Source organism: Hemicordylus capensis, chromosome 3 (assembly GCF_027244095.1).
Source record: "Hemicordylus capensis ecotype Gifberg chromosome 3, rHemCap1.1.pri, whole genome shotgun sequence".
In the NCBI taxonomy this organism is placed as follows: domain Eukaryota; kingdom Metazoa; phylum Chordata; class Lepidosauria; order Squamata; family Cordylidae; genus Hemicordylus; species Hemicordylus capensis.
In genome coordinates this window covers 105,902,354-105,918,371 of record NC_069659.1, presented here as the reverse complement: position 1 = coordinate 105,918,371, position 16,018 = coordinate 105,902,354, and the positions used below count along the sequence as shown (strand labels likewise).

The window sequence follows — 16,018 nt, the reverse complement described above, 5'->3', positions numbered from 1 at the left end:
ACCAACAACATCTGGGGACCCAAATTTGAGAACCCCTGATGTTATGGAAAGCTAAATGTAAGCATAATCAAACATGGATTTCAGGAAAGTTGATTTTAATAAGTTCAGAGAAGTGCTAAGTAGGATTCTATGACTAGATAAACTAGTGAGGAATGAAGCCCAAGATGGGTGGGAATTTCCTAATGAGAAAAAGGGGAACCATCTAAAAGAGCCAATGTGGCTGCACAAAAAGCTTAGCTATGAAATGAAAATCAAAAGGACACATATAAGAAATAGTAGGAAGGACAGATAACCAAAAATGAATACTGTTGTCCCTCACCAACTACGGGTTTGCTAATCATGGATTTGAGTATCCGCAACTGGCAAACTGTCGCCCCCCTTGCCAACTATGACTTGAGTATTCATGGTGGGAGCCAATTTTTTAAAATGTTCTGCCTTTTTTAAAAACTGATTTCCAGAGTCATGGGGTCAATTTGAGGGTCATGGGGTCATTTCTGGGGTCTTAGGGTCATTTCCGGGGATCAGGGGGGATTTTGTAACCTTTTTTGTGGATTGTAGGCACTTCAGCACTCGCAATTCCCCTACCTGTTTACAATGTAATCCTATGCCTTACCAACCATGAGGGTTTCTAGGAACAGAATTCTGGTGGTTGGCAAGGGACATCTGTACAGACAAGTAGCCCAGATTCGGAAGGACAGTGGCTGATCATCCTGAATAGTGACTAATGAAGCAACAGTGCAATGGGAGAACCACCACTGCTTCTGAAGAGTTCAACTAACTCAGCTCCCCCGCTGCCTCAACAGTGGGTGCAAATAATCAAACACCTCCTGTTTCCCAGGGAACATTCCGTGACATATGAAAATATGTCCCTAAAGGTCACACAGCCCTAACAGATGTATTTTGAGTGACAGAGGGCTCCTGGGGGAAGGGGAGGTTGTTGTAATTCTCTCTCAAATGCAAGCACCAGTGTAGCGTTAGTCCGGAATGCTTTAGGAAGATGCAATGATGGTGCTATATCAGTGTTTCTCCTGTTGCACCAGTGCTTCGTTAATCAGGCTGTCAACCAGAGTCAGCAAAGCTAAAATTCCAGATGAGGGGAGTCTGGTAACGGACACTAAGATAAACAAAAAGGGGTTCTCTAGTTATGTTTAAAGTAACAACAAGGAGGAAACTGTAAGCCTGCTGTTCAGTAGTATTTGTGAATATTAACAGGTGACAAAGAGAAGGCTAAACTGTTCAGTTTGCCTCTATTAGAACTGTGTGGAACATCACAAAAGCAGCATGAATGGTGAGAGCTCAGGATTACAGCTCAAGATTGAGAAGGAGTTGGCGAATAAAATCTATCAATCTGAATGAGAGCATACTAAAAGAACTTGCTAATGTACTTTCAGAACCTTCGTTTATCATCTTTAAGCAAGTGCGGAGAATGGGCGAGCTAACATAATACCGGGGATGGATAATGTTGTCCCAGATTGAAAAAAGGGAGGAAAGGTGAATCTGGGAAACTACAGTTTGGTCAGTTTGACTTCATTAGAACAGATTTTGAACAACAGAACAGAGTTTGAAATGTTATGATTCGATAACTTAGATATGTTAATAATAAATCCTGCCAGATTAATCTTTTTAAAAAAAATGTGATTAGCTTAGTAGAATGTAGGAATGCTTTATGGACCACTATGAGTGAGAGGTATAAATAAAATGTTGCCAGCATAAGGTCAATCAACTGCTTTAATAGACCCCCCTCTTCACTTTGAAGGTCACATGAATAAGAGAGAGAAAGCAAAACACAAATGCAAACCTTCTGACAAGCATAGTGGAAAAACCAAAAGATTAGTAAAACACAACTGAAAAACTAGCGGCAAGTAGATTTAAATCCATCTCCTAACTGGAGCCAGAAAAGCTAGCTTCAGCTGCAATGGTGTAACAGTTGATTCTCATTTGAAATCTTTGTGTACAATTCTAACTTTAATGGGAGAGCTTGTGATTAGTTTATTTTGGGATTTCAAAATAAATGTATCAGTTGGGTTCAAATACAAGTTTCCATTTACATGTGGGTGAAAATACTGTAGAGTGTTATTTTCTAGAACCGATTCAATGTTTAAGAGCAAAGAAATATTCTATGTAGCTGCAGATGAAACACAAACATACTGCAATTGTGATCAATATCGTTAAGCTGTAATAGCCCATCACAACTCGACTAGAATTAGGTTAGATTATTACAAGGAAGCAATCTCCTACTATATTTTGTAACTGAGGGAGGATACTGCTGGAGACAAGAGCAATTCTTTATCCAAAATTTAATTGGATGTAATTATCTTGATTAAAACTTGATGAAAAATAGTCTTGGATCCTGGAAGTAGTCCAGTGCTGTGAACTATGTATATAACTGAGATTTTCCTTTGAATGAACTAAAATCAGTTAGTTGTGTTCTTTAAACTGAAGTAAAATGTTCTATATGCCCATAGTATTAGCTGTTTATGTGAAACAGTTCCCTGTAAAAAACAATCATAATAATAACATTGTAAGTTTTCTTCTTGGTGACTTACCAGATGGTAAATCAGACCAATGCATACAAAGCACAAAATTTAGAAATGTTTAACAGAGCAATTATTTAACAAATGGGATGGAACTTGATAAAATGACCCTGATTACACAGGACATGCTACTGAAAATAGCATCCTTTTCCAGATTCTCATTTCAAAACTTTAACGCCACCACAGGATGCCAGATCTAACCAAAAGCTTAAATGAGCCAGCTAAATGCAGCCTTTAAGCCATTCGCTGTGTGAAACTTGCACTTTGACCACCTATTTTCCAGCTCTAAGCCATTCATTTTACAGCAAAGACAAAAAGCTCATTAAAATCAATGATTATTGAAGTCTACCCGCACATACGTGTCATAAACATTCAAAAGCCAGTTGAGGCACATGTCTACACAGAGAGGAACATTGACTAGGCTACTGTGCTCTTGTTCCAGTCGATCATAAATGGTAGTCAAGCAGTTGATGATCTGAAGTATATCCATTGGCTGGTCATTCTGTTTGAGGTTGTGCTGGTCCAAGGCATCACATGCAGCAGACAGAGTCAGGAGATCCACTGTATAAACAACAACAGTCCAAATCAGAAATACCTTCAATCCATAACAAAACAGGCAACTTAATTATCAAAGTCTATAAGGTGCTCTAAAGAACATTAGAAAGACGGGTATATTAGCTTGAAGAGATAACTTTCATATTTCATTTCAAGTAATTTCTACCCATTAATATGATTTTCTTGATTTAGGTGAGATCTAATCAACTGACGCATAAAATGCTACTAATCTAAGAGCTGCTTCTTGTCCAGCAGCAGTCTATTTATCAGCTGCATCCCCAGGGATCTTGGAAAGACGCTTTCTCCAATACTAATATATGATCCAAATTGGAAATGCAGTACTGTACAGTTCTTTTAACATGAAGCTTAAGGCTGAGTGTTCAGCTCCTCTGAGACAATGAATCAATGGTAATTAAGTGAACCCCTCAAGCACTGGGTGGCAGTCTAATTATATATGCACCTACAGATAAACAGAGGACCTTCTCTTTGGGAAAGGCTGTTCATGGTTCCGACTAAAAAGTATCTCAGTACCTTAGAAGCTTCTATCAGCTGTATTTTTCAAGCCTGCATGAGGTATAACCAATGTATCCACTAATGACAAACAGGAATGTGAAAACAGTTTGCTTTAGAGAACAGATGAATAAGACTACAAGACAACTGTACAGGATTTGAACCTTGTATTTCTTCCATAGGTATGGAAGTCCTTCCTTCACATCATCTTTTATCATTTAGTCACTTGTAAGTCTATGGAACATAGATGTATATATTGTTCAGTGGTAGCAGTACACAGCTAAAATCACTGCGCTGAGGTCAGGCTGTAATCAATTTTGCATTTTTCTTCTTTTAAATGTTTGATGTGCCCCATATGTTGTAGCTTTTTAAAAATAAGTGAATTCCCTTCATGTTTAGATTGGTTTGATGAAATTATTAAACTTCATTTTAACAGTGCATTCTGGCTCTGATACAAACGACTGAAGCTATAGGCCTGATTTAGAGGACAGGAACTAGTTGCACAGAGTGGGGAGGGTGAATTTTGGAATGTCTAGTTTCCTTTCTAATCACCCTGTAACTGGTAGAAAAATGTCCTTGAGAATTGTGCAGACTTCAGGGGCATATTTCTGTTTTGCAAAGAAACAGAGCAGTCTTGCAGACTGCAGAGAGGAGGACAGTGCTTACATCCAAATTAAGACAGGTAAGTGTGGGGGGTGGGGGAGTGGAACCACAGATCCACTGGACCCTTGGTTCTGTGTTATGTTTGAATTCAGCCATTATGTTGTACCTGAGTTGTCTCTACAGATATACATATTTTGCATGAAGGACTGTAGCTGCATCCATTTTAAAAGTAAACCTTGGTACAGGCCCCCTAAAATGCAGCATGCAGATAGAAAATGAGCTGCTGTGCCTGTGCTCAACATAACATGTGAACAACGTACCTGCATACAGATCTGTATTCATATATACTACACAGATTGTATGAGTGTTGAACATAATGAGGGTATTCTCACTCGCAGGCGAGCCTGGTTGTTCCCTGGTGGCTAGCCCGCTAAAGTAGCTTTCCCCTTAGCCCAGGTTAGCGGAGCAAGGGCTCTGCTAACCCGGGCTTCCGGATCATGTATTGCCGCGGCACGGCTCCACACCACGGCAACACATGAGGAGACCCCCAGATGTAGAGTCTCTCAAGTATGCCCTGCATACTCACGTGAGGCATCCTGGAACATCCGGGGGCCATGTGACCCCTGATCCCGGCAGCCCCCGCCAGCTCCGTGATGGAGCCGGCAGTCGTGTGGGCAGCCGATCTGGCTGCCCAGGGCTGCAGTAGTGATCGTCTACAGGAAGGCGGGCTAGGCCTGCTCTCCCTGCAGAATCCCCTCCAGCAGGTCTCACTGATCATGAGACTTGCCTCAATGTGTGGCCCAAGTAATCTCTAATATATATAGTAGCTTCCTCTTTGCTGGTCTTCCCTGTTGTTGCTTCTTCATTCTACAATAAATTTAACATGATTATCCTAAAACCATTATGATTCTCTCTTGCTATTCTTTAACTTGATTTCCGTCACTTTCTATTGCAGGTTCTGATATTTCACATCCATTACCCTCTCATTGACTCTAGCAACATCTTCATTTTTGCTATATCCCTTTTCAGTCTTTCTGTTCTTTAGAATTCCCATTCCCAGTCCCACAAAAATAAACTATTTGTTCCTTATTATGTGCAAGAACTTCACACACACACAATTATGGGTATTATCATTAATTTGTTATACGGTCATCCCTTGCCAACTGCACGTTTCCCAATCACGGTTTTGTGTATCCACGACTGGGAAATTGTGACATGTCTTGTCAACTGTGACATATTTGCCATTTGGTGAGGTTTCCCCCCCAATTGGTTTCCCCCCCCTTTTGCTACTTTTGGGGGTCGGGGTAATTTTGGGGGTCCCCTTCACTCCTCTTACTGACTCCTGGTGATTTGGGGGGGGGATTTCTTTCTATTTTCCCCCTGTATTTTTTGGTCTTTTTGTGACCACGGTTCCCCTAACTCCCTGTTTGCTATTGATTTCAATGGCTCATCTACTGCGAATTCGCCAACTGCGAGCTTTTCCCAGAATGGAACCCTCATGGTTGGCGAGGGATAACTGAATTTGTATCTTCTTCCAAGAAGCTCAGGACTGCATTGGGTTAAGACAAGGTTAGGCAACCTTTGACATTCCAGTTGTTGAACTACAATGTCCATCACCCCAAGCCATAATTTACTGTGGCTGGGGATGATGGGAAATGATCAGCAGTTGAGTGCCAAAGGTTACCTACCTCTGGGCAAGGATGAGACCAACTTGCTCAAAGTCATGTGAGCTTCACTGGATCTTAACCCAGTTCTCCTTCATTCAAGTCCAATACTCTAACTCAGAGCTTCACAACTTCAGCCCTCCATCTCTTGCTAGACCAAAACTCTCATCTGTGGCTGGGGGTGATGGGAGCTGTAGTCCAGCAACAGCTCAAAGGCAAAAGTTGTGCAGCCCTGCTCTGCCCATTTCACTACAAGGCTCTCAACAATCTAAACACAAGGTTGGATTCACCAAGAAGAGAAATTGTCACATTTAAAGCAGTATATAGTTTTATTTCAGATTAAAAGGGTTAATGAAGGAGGGAGAAACAATGCAATGTTTACATTGAATTTATACATTAGTTATAAAACCATACTTTAATGTGATTTCTAAAGTGGAGGTTTATTCAAACAAGCACTGACATATCATATTTACCCAAATATACTCCTCCTCCCAATTTAAGACAACCCCCTTTAAAAAAAGAGGGGTTAAATACAGGCTATACCTGTACTTAGCCAAAAGGAAGAGGTCTCTGGAATTAAGAGCCCTCCCAATTTTTAGTTTAGTTTTGCCTAAATTTCATTTTGTTAGCACACATTTTAATGTTTACTTTGCTTATTTCATGAGTTGTATTTTTTTTACAGTATAACAGAGCAGACACTGTACTTGTGGAATTGTTTTAAAGCATTATTATTCTGATGATGAACATGAGCTTCTGCGTTCACTATTAAAAGTCATGTGGGCTGCTAAATACCTTATTTGATCGAATATTTAAAATATTACAATTTTAAAATACATAATGCTATGCATGCTAGCTTATTCGGAAAAAGGTTGCACTAAGTTCAATAGGTCTTACTCCTGACTAAGTGTGAATAGGACTGTAGCCTTAATTTCCTCATAAAGAGTAAAAAGTAAGAAGTCTTTACTGTACTAAGTTTTCCAAGACAATTTTGTATTTTTCTTCTTTTCCCAATATGAACAATTAAAGATTAAAGCAACCATGATACCAAAAAATCATTAACAGCAACACTGCATTAGTGGTGCAAAAAACCCCAAACAAACCAAGATGGTACAAAGGAATATTTAATGATATCTAATTGTTCTATTTAGAAAGGAAATTCCTTGAAAGCATAAACACGGTTAGTCAGCCACCTCACACCTTTTCCTTTGAAGCTGGCATAAAGCATGTGCTTAGATGTTTAGCACAGGCAGCACTGCATGTTTGTAGAAACATCCGGAACCATAAAACACTGACTTGCTCAGAGTAAACCTTAAAGTAAAGGCAAAAGGGGCCATAAAGCTTCCAAGACTACTTGAAAGCAGGGTGGTGAAGCAAAAGCACACACTACCATTCTGAATTAACCAATACACTAGAAGAATTTTTACTTCACACATTATCACATCCTCATTTTGCATTATTTTATATATAGTATTTGTCACAGCCACCACTATGCAATATTAAACTTACAAGCACTCAACTTGCATTCACAATTGATTTAGTTAATGCTATAATCAAATACTTTGGTTCCCCCCCCCCGCCATTGTAATACCAATGAAAAATGGTTGCTGTTGCACAAACCTTTCCACACTTCCCAAACCTTTCGACACTAGTGGAACAACTGTTTCTGCCCATCTGGACAGAAGGTGGACATGGTCACTGTATCCACTATTGTTTGTCTTGCAAGAGGAGTATGGCACAGCCAAATTTTCTACCCATAATAAAGAAAAACTATACTAATTACTGCTTCCAAAATGAATGTACAAATAATAAAGCAGAAAACCAGTTATTGCAGAAATAGGCATCGTTAATTTTACTTATGTCACTGCAGTTTGGGCATTAGTTTGGTGTTTGTTTGTTTTTAACCTAATTTAAACTGGATCATGAAAAGCAAAAAATCTGTTTTGCCTTATACTTTTTAAGGTGAAGTAGAATAAAATAATTGAATGTAAGAAATACTAAGTACATAGAGTTTGCTGAAGTCAGGGCCCAAATGTTAAAGGAATTAACTGGGGTCATAAAAATTCAGTTTTTATGAGAGGCTAGAAACCTTTCATTATTTTAAGTATATACTTCAGCTATTTGAACAGAGCCATAAAACCGAAGATGGGAACTTCATTTTGATTCTGTTCATCCTAAAGAAACCTCCAAGGTCTCATATCCAACTTGAAATGCATTAATGTTGGCTGTTCATATTTTCAAGGTGCAGTGGTTGACAACCAGATGAGTGTTGCACTAGTGCAATGAGAGAAGTTGTACACATGTAAATTTGCAAAGTTGCACAAAGCTGTGTTTCTCTATGATGTTGCACAACTGCTAATGTAAGCAGACCTTGTGCAGGTTACATACAAGCTTGCCACAATGTGTTAATATCTTCCACTAGTGCAAGGGACAGTCTGGAACTGATATTCCTTTCTTTGCACATCATCATGCTACATCCTTGTGCTAGTACAACACTTGTCTGGATGTAGGCCAGTATTTGCTAAACAAACTTACCAAAACACAAATCAAGAGCATGCCATGCCCTTATTGATGGAGTTTATCCCTTAGGAGCCTGTGGGCTTCCTAGTGGAATCTGGTGGGCCGCTGTGTGAAACAGGATGCTGGACCGCTGGATGAGATGGACCTTGGGCCTGATCCAGCAGGGCTGTTCTTATGTTCTTATCAGCCTAACAGAAACCCCAACTACTTTTTTAAACCCTGCTGTCCAAGAGTTCAAAAAGCAGTCTAAAAGATCTATTTAGAATACTTATATCCCACCTTTTTGAAAATGCACAAGGTGGTTTATAACAATATAAAACAAAAACTAATAAAATCAAAATATCAAAAAATAAATCTAAATCTTTTTAAAAGCTTCCATACCAATCGACAGGGAACATTTTCCCAATTTTCATTTCCCAGACTGCTTTTTGAACAAAGGGATTAAACAGCTTTTTAGTGTATACTTCAGCTACATGAAAAGAGGCACAAAACTGAAGATGAGAACCTAATTTTATTTTGATTCTGTTATTCCATTCATTCTAAGGAATCCTCCTGGGATCTGTTGCTGTTGTTTCCCTGTTACATTGTTACACTATATTGGAATGATGAATACTTTTCAAAGATTAATTTAATACACACTGCTTTCCCAGATACATAAACACACACTGGTAATTCTTGGAGTAATTATCAGAAGTCCAAGCTCGAAAATGAACAGTTAAAACAAACATAGGAGAGCTAGTATCAGCAACAATGAATTCACTCCTTCCATTGTTGCTAAATTACACACCCACAATGCAGGTTTCCAAAATACTCACAACAGAGAGCTTTCTGTAGTCTTCGGAGCTTCATGGCAGTTCTGTATGCCGAGAATCTTACATTGTTTAGGTCAGCTAAGAGGTGGAAGAGAGAGAAAAGGAGAGATGGGGGACAATGAACAGTTCAATCATGGGTCCTGTGTATTCAGTAAGAATGCAAACTAATGATTAATTTTAAGTATAAATGGAACAAAACCTTGTTTTCATATGCGAGTAATTATATCAGCAAAATGAAAAACATGTTTAAGAATAATGTCACTGTGTTGTCATACAATATGCATCATATAAAGACAATCCAACAAACGTATCTTTAAGTCTCACTTATTTCACCTCCTTAATGCCTCCCACTTTTAAATGTAGCACTCAGAAGTGCCCCAAAATGACATATTGTAATATTGCGAGACTACTAAATTGCGATCACTTTAAGAAAGGTAAGTCATGCTCCCCACTCCTGTTTAACACATAGGATAAATTATACTGCTTGGAAGGGAAAAACTTGAGAGAGGGAGGGAGAAACGTAGACTTCTGCCAGATTTTGTATGTGGGAACCAAACCCCATGATGCAATAGAGAACAATGAAGCTTTATAAAGTACTGACGCCAGTGTCACTTTCACCTAGTTCTGTGCTCTCTCTTGGCTGCATCAGATTCCTCCCAAGTGTACCGCTTGAGTTTATAAAATAACCTAGCTTTTAAGGTGCTCCTTTGACGTTTCGATGAATGGAAGAACAATGAAACAGGGGACTAATAAAATCATCTAGTTATAAGAAATGCTGAGTTTGGGATAGAGTCCTAACCTAACCTAAAATGTTTCCTCTTCTCACTTCCATTTTAAAAAAGCAAATCAAAAATAAATTAAAAGTTGTTCTAGTAAGCACAGGCATGCTTCTGCAAATGACTGCTTGCAGGTAGTATCTCTATTTCACTATACCAAAAGCTACCTTTGAATACTCTCTCCCCTTACAGCAGTGTACACACACACACACACACACACACACACACACACACCCCGGATATGTTCCTGTGGGAAGGCCATCAAGTGTGTGACCCATGTTCTTTTATATTGTTCATTTTATAAAGATAGTCACATTTCTCTTATTTCCCCTCTCATTAAATAGGCCTTACAGAACGGATGATGAATACAACTCCTTTCTTTTAGTTGATCATTATGCTCCCATAACACTGTATGTGGCCAAATTCTGTGTGGCTGCATGTAAGCTGGTTTGAGTTATACTTAGTAGTACAACGGAAATTCTGATATTAAGTATTTGTTCTTCTTCTTTTTTTTTACTACCTATACTATGCTCTGTGTTTGGTCAAAGACTGGAATAAAGCATTCATTCATTCATTCACACATACCCAACTGCACCTGAAGATCTGGAGTGCATGCTTCCCTGTGATACAGTTTTCTTTATGGGGATACTGCAAGGAATGAAAGATGCTAAAAACAGGTTTAACTACTGTAGCCTTTCAAGTTACATCATCATTACATCTGACAACGGCAATTATAAACAGAGCCCTGAACCCTAATTTGCTACTTTGGCAAAGAGGCACCTTTTAACGTGATGATTCTGTTTATTTAGCAAGGGGAGAGTAACTGGCCCTAATCCCGCCCCCAAGCACAGTACCTCCAGCAACTGTTGCCGGTGTCTATCTCATGTTTCTTTTAGATTGTGAGCCCTTTGGGGACAGGGATCCATCTTATTATTTTTCAGTATAAACCACCCTGAGCCATTTTTGGAAGGGCGGTATAGAAAATGAATAAATAAATAAATAATATTTATTCATTCATTCATTCATTTATTTATTTATTATTTCTTGTTTACACAGTCAGACAGGTGTTATTGACTGGTTTGTTTTATCCAGACATCGAGTCCTTCCCAAGGACCTGGGATGCCAGAATTTTATTGTCAATTGTTATAGATATCATCGCAGAATATAGGCTGTTCCCAGGAAAGCTGCTTTTTGTAATTGGCTGATGGTGATTTCTGTGGCCCCTATGGTGTTGAGATGCTCTTCAAGGTCTTTTGGGACTGCCCCCAGGGCGCCAATTACCACTGGGATTATTTGGGTCTTTTTCTGCCACAGCCTTTCAATTTCCATTTGTAGATCTTTGTATTTGGTGATTTTTTCTATTTCTTTTTCTTCTATTCTGCTATCCCCTGGTATTGCTATGTCGATTATTCTGACTTGTTTTTCTTTCTTCTCAACTACAGTTATATCTGGTGTATTGTGTGGCAGATGTTTGTCTGTTTGTAGTCGGAAGTCCCATAATATTTTTACATCTTCATTTTCTTCAACTTTTTCAATTTTATGGTCCCACCAATGTTTGGCTACAGGTAGCTTGTATTTTTTGCAGATGTTCCAGTATATCATCCCTGCTACTTTGTCATGCCTTTGTTTGTAGTCAGTCTGTGCAATCTTTTTACAACAGCTGATTAGGTGGTCCACGGTTTCATCTGCTTCTTTACAAAGGCGGCACCTGCTGTTTGTTGTTGACTTTTCGACTTTTGTTCTTATTGCATTTATTCTTAGTGCCTGTTCTTGTGCAGCCAGTATTAAACCCTCTGTTTCTTTCTTCAAGTTGCCATTCTTAAGCCATTGCCAGGTCTTGGTGATGTCTGATTTTCCACTTATATTGTGCAAATATTGACCATGCAGGGGCTTATTTTTCCATTTTTCTGCTCGGTTCTTGACTTGTTCTTTCTTGTAGGCCTGCTTTGTTTCATTGGTGTTGAATAGTTTTGCATTATTGACCATTTGAAGTGCATCTTCTTCACTGTCCCTTATATATTCTTCAAGGACTCTTTTCTCCTCCTCTACTGTTTGATGGACTTGCAGCATTCCTCTTCCACCTGAGCTGTGAGGGAGATATAGCCTGTGGGGGTGCAGAGCATGATTGATGGTCATGATTTTCCTGGTCTTACGATCTAGCATCTCTAGCCCTGCCTGGGTCCAGTCTATTATTCCTGCAGTGTATCTGATAACAGGTATAGCCCAGATGTTTATGGCTTGTATGGTGTTCCCACCATTGAGTTTGGACTTGAGGATTTTTCTAACTCTCTTGATATGTTCACTTCCAATTTTTCTTTTAACTTCAGTGTGTGCGATGTTATCAGCCTGGAGAATGCCCAAGTATTTGTAAGGTTCTTTCTCTTCCAGGTTCTTGATCTTGCTTCCATTGGGCAGTTCAATTCCTTCTGTTTTTGTTATTTCCCCTCTAATCATTATTAATGCAGCACACTTGTCTAGTCCAAACTCCATTGCTATATCGCTACTGAATATACGGACAGTGTTTAGCAGTGATTCGATTTCTGACCGGGACTTTCCATACAACTTCAGATCGTCCATGTACAGCAGATGGTTGATTTGACTGGATGTTTGAGATGTTTGGTATCTGAGGCCTGTTTTGTTTAGTATTTGTGAAAGTGGGGTCATGGTGATTACAAACAACTGAGGGGATAGTGAGTCCCCTTGGAAAATGCCTCTTCTAATGCTAACCTGTCCAAGTGTCTCGCCATTGATTGTTAACTATGTACTCCACATGCTCATTGCTTTTTAAAATAAATATCTGAATGTTTTTGCTGACACCAGTTGTTTCTAAACATTTTAGTATCCATGTGTGAGGCAATGAATCGAAGGCTTTCTTGTAGTCAATCCATGCAACACTTAATAATAGTAATAATAATAATAATAATAATAATAATAATAATATTAGACCCAACAGACTTAACAAACAACATTATTTCCTGCTGTAATATTTATCATCTCTTCAGCTTTTTCCCATTGTAATTCCTACTTTTTACTTTTGGTGAACAACTTGGAAAGTACAGAAATTTTTTTTTTTTAAGTGTGCAGCACTCACAGCTACTCTCTTGCCTTCCAGTTTGTTTTCAAAAGAAGCATAAAATAGCCTCCTATCACAGTTCAACTGTAAACAGATAAGCGATTACCTAGAGTACAACTTTTCAGGGAATTCATCTTGAAAACTAACTAAAATACCTTTCCATGTTCATAGTACCAGTTTTCAATATATACTTGCTGCATTTTTGCTGTTAAACAGACTCCCATGCATCTTTCTAATGGACTGCTCATTAGTGTATTGTTCCGACATTGTTCTTTCCTGCCAGATCTGCCTCCCCATAATAGTGACAGCTCCACAAACATTATGTGGCTTGGAATAACTGGGGAATTTAAACAAAGACACTTAATCTATCCTGAAAGCAAATTAATAACGTATTCTTTTGCCAAGGCACTATTACTGCAATTTCATTGTGTAGACTTGTAAAAGATCAGTATTCTTATTCTGAAAAGTATGCTTCAATTAAGGATGGCGCAGGGGGGAGGGGGAGGAAGAGAATCAAGATTTACAAATAAGAATCAGAAATGAATAACAAGTTAACATATAAAGAGGAACATGAAAGGGAAAAAGCACTCAAATGTTTTTTGAGTAATGTAAATGAAAATGTTGAGAGAAGAGGTAATTGCAAAGAAATTTTAATACAAAAGGTTAATTTGTGTGGTTTAAAAATAAATGTATTTGAATATAGAGTCAAGTTCTGCCTCTTTATCCTCCAATCTATACATACTAACCGCCTTGAGATTGTTTTTAATGAAAGGCAGTATACAAATTCAACAATAAAATAAATAAATAAATAAATCCCCAATGTTTTCTCCATTACTTAATCCTGTTTCCTTGCTGGAGTCTTACTTTCTTCCAGATATGCATACCATAGCTAACAAAGCCCTTTGCCACTAGATTCAACAGAACATGTCTTCCTTTGAGAAACATTGTCAGTTTGATTACATTTGCTCACTTCCCTCATACATTTGTACTTTTAAATAAGGCTTATTTTATCATAAACATCCTAACTTCAGATTTTCTTATATAAAATATGGCAGACAATAAGGTTAGACAACTTGATACACAACAGTGCTTATGACAGTGCTAGAATTATACAGCAGAAAGACTTTAGCTGATATTCTTAAATAGGTTCACCAAGAAACATGTAGATATTCAGATATAACAAATTGCTTCTTCCATATATATATGAATGAAATAGATTGTTTGTGAGATTCTTAGATATAGATATAGTCCAAATTAACATTCTCACCGAGTGCCCTGCTCTACTAAAAAAAAAAGGGGGGGGGGGAGAAAACTATAACCACCACAGTTGTCAACACACTTGTGAGAAATACACCTTTCAGCAGCAGGTAAGCAGTGGCATAGATTGCCACCTTCGTTATCTCATAGGAGGCATCCAACTACTGTATGAAAAGCACAAATACAACCAGTTTCCCCATGATTCCTTGAGAATATGCATATATGTATATGCTGAAGAGAGCTGCACTGGTTGAATGTCTTGGAAAGTGTCTGATATCCACTGATGGGTAAACAGCATAGCTACACTGAGAGTTAAATGGATAATAAGAGCAAAATATCTAAATTTGTGCCAGGTATTGTTCCTTCATAGGAAACTTTACATATGATGAAAATCCCTTATATGTATGGTTGGTATTATTTGTGTTTGATAAAAGTTTAATATTTATATAGCACTTTTCAACATGACGTTCTCAAAGTGGTTTACTTTGCAAAGAATAGAAAATGGTCCTCTGTACCCAAAGGCCTTAAAAATGAACACAAGGTAAAAAGGTATAAGGTAAAGGTAAAGTGTGCTGTCAAGTTGGTGTCGCCTCCTGGCGACTACAGAGGCCTTTGGTTTTCTTTGGTAGAATACAGGAGGGGTTTACCACTGCCATGCCATCTCCTGCGCAGTAGAAGATGATGCCTTTCAGCATCTTCCTATAGTACACACCAGCAATTGCCACTGGAGGGACTCTGCAGCAGGACTGGATAGGGACAGTTGCTTTTTCCACGGCTTAATATAAGAGAATCACCATTTTAAAAAGGCACCTCATTGCCCAGTTAGCAGGGTTTGTCATTTATACAGAGCTGCACCTTTGTTTGTGTTCCAAATGTGATACAGTTTCAAGCTATAGGTCTGCTTCCTTGTTAAAACATTTGAGCTCTACTTAGAGATGTGATCTGTTCATACCAAACATGTTAATGTCTCTTTGCCATTCATAATATTGTATTTTATGATAAAGAGCTGTCACGTCCCAACTTCAGTCTGACTGAATGTCTTGCTTGATGAAAGACTTAGAAGGTGCTTGACATTGCTGTCTAGCCCACGAGGTGTATCGCCTGTTATAACCAGAGTGTTATTTAAGTTGGGGACATGGGCTTCTAAGGAAGCACATGTAGGATGCAGCTCTGAGAGGATGCACTGGGAATCCATGCAGAACTTCCTCCATTCTTCTACAAGGGTGTTGTTGTGCCAAAAGACTAAGATTCTTGAGCACTTATTACACTCCAGAAGTACTCTCAAGATCAAACAAACATTTCTGACCCTCAGCGACATGTTTCCAGTCTCACAGAGCATTTCCAGAATTTCTGAACAAGTCTCAGTGCTCCAAGTAGGATGATTGAGGGAGTTGCACATGAGTCCCTAGTGAGTCCCTGCAGTTTCCCCTTATATAGGTGCTTCATTAGTCAGGGTGTCAGCCACAGCTTGTTAAAAGAACATATCTAACAGAGGGATTCCTCTGTTAGATATGGTGCTGGTTATAAGATGGTGAAACTATTGGTTGAGAAAATGACATATTTCCTGTTAAGTTCCTACCAACAGGATTAGTTGGGAGTTGTAGAAAAAGAGGCTTCTTTCCAGTTTTGAACTGTTGTTTAATAATGTAAAGATGGTTTGGTCAACATGGGAATGTGAACCAATTTAAAAGATTTTCTAATACTTGTTCTCCAAGTT

General features: G+C 38.6%; 1 protein-coding gene across 22 annotated transcripts in view; it reads right to left on the bottom strand.

Moving 5' to 3' along the window:
- Window positions 1–16,018, bottom strand: part of DMD (dystrophin) — a 1,901,967-nt gene that overhangs the window by 98,297 nt on the left and 1,787,652 nt on the right. For 21 of the 22 annotated variants that reach the window (XM_053308495.1, XM_053308494.1, XM_053308505.1 and 18 more), the window contains 2 exons: window positions 9,199–9,273; window positions 2,894–3,095 (listed from right to left, as the gene is read on the bottom strand). In XM_053308495.1, the coding sequence (XP_053164470.1) occupies window positions 2,894–3,095; window positions 9,199–9,273 (277 nt within the window). Of the gene's footprint in view, window positions 1–2,893; window positions 3,096–9,198; window positions 9,274–16,018 lie in introns of those variants that run through there. The other variant, XR_008319265.1, reaches the window with a different exon arrangement.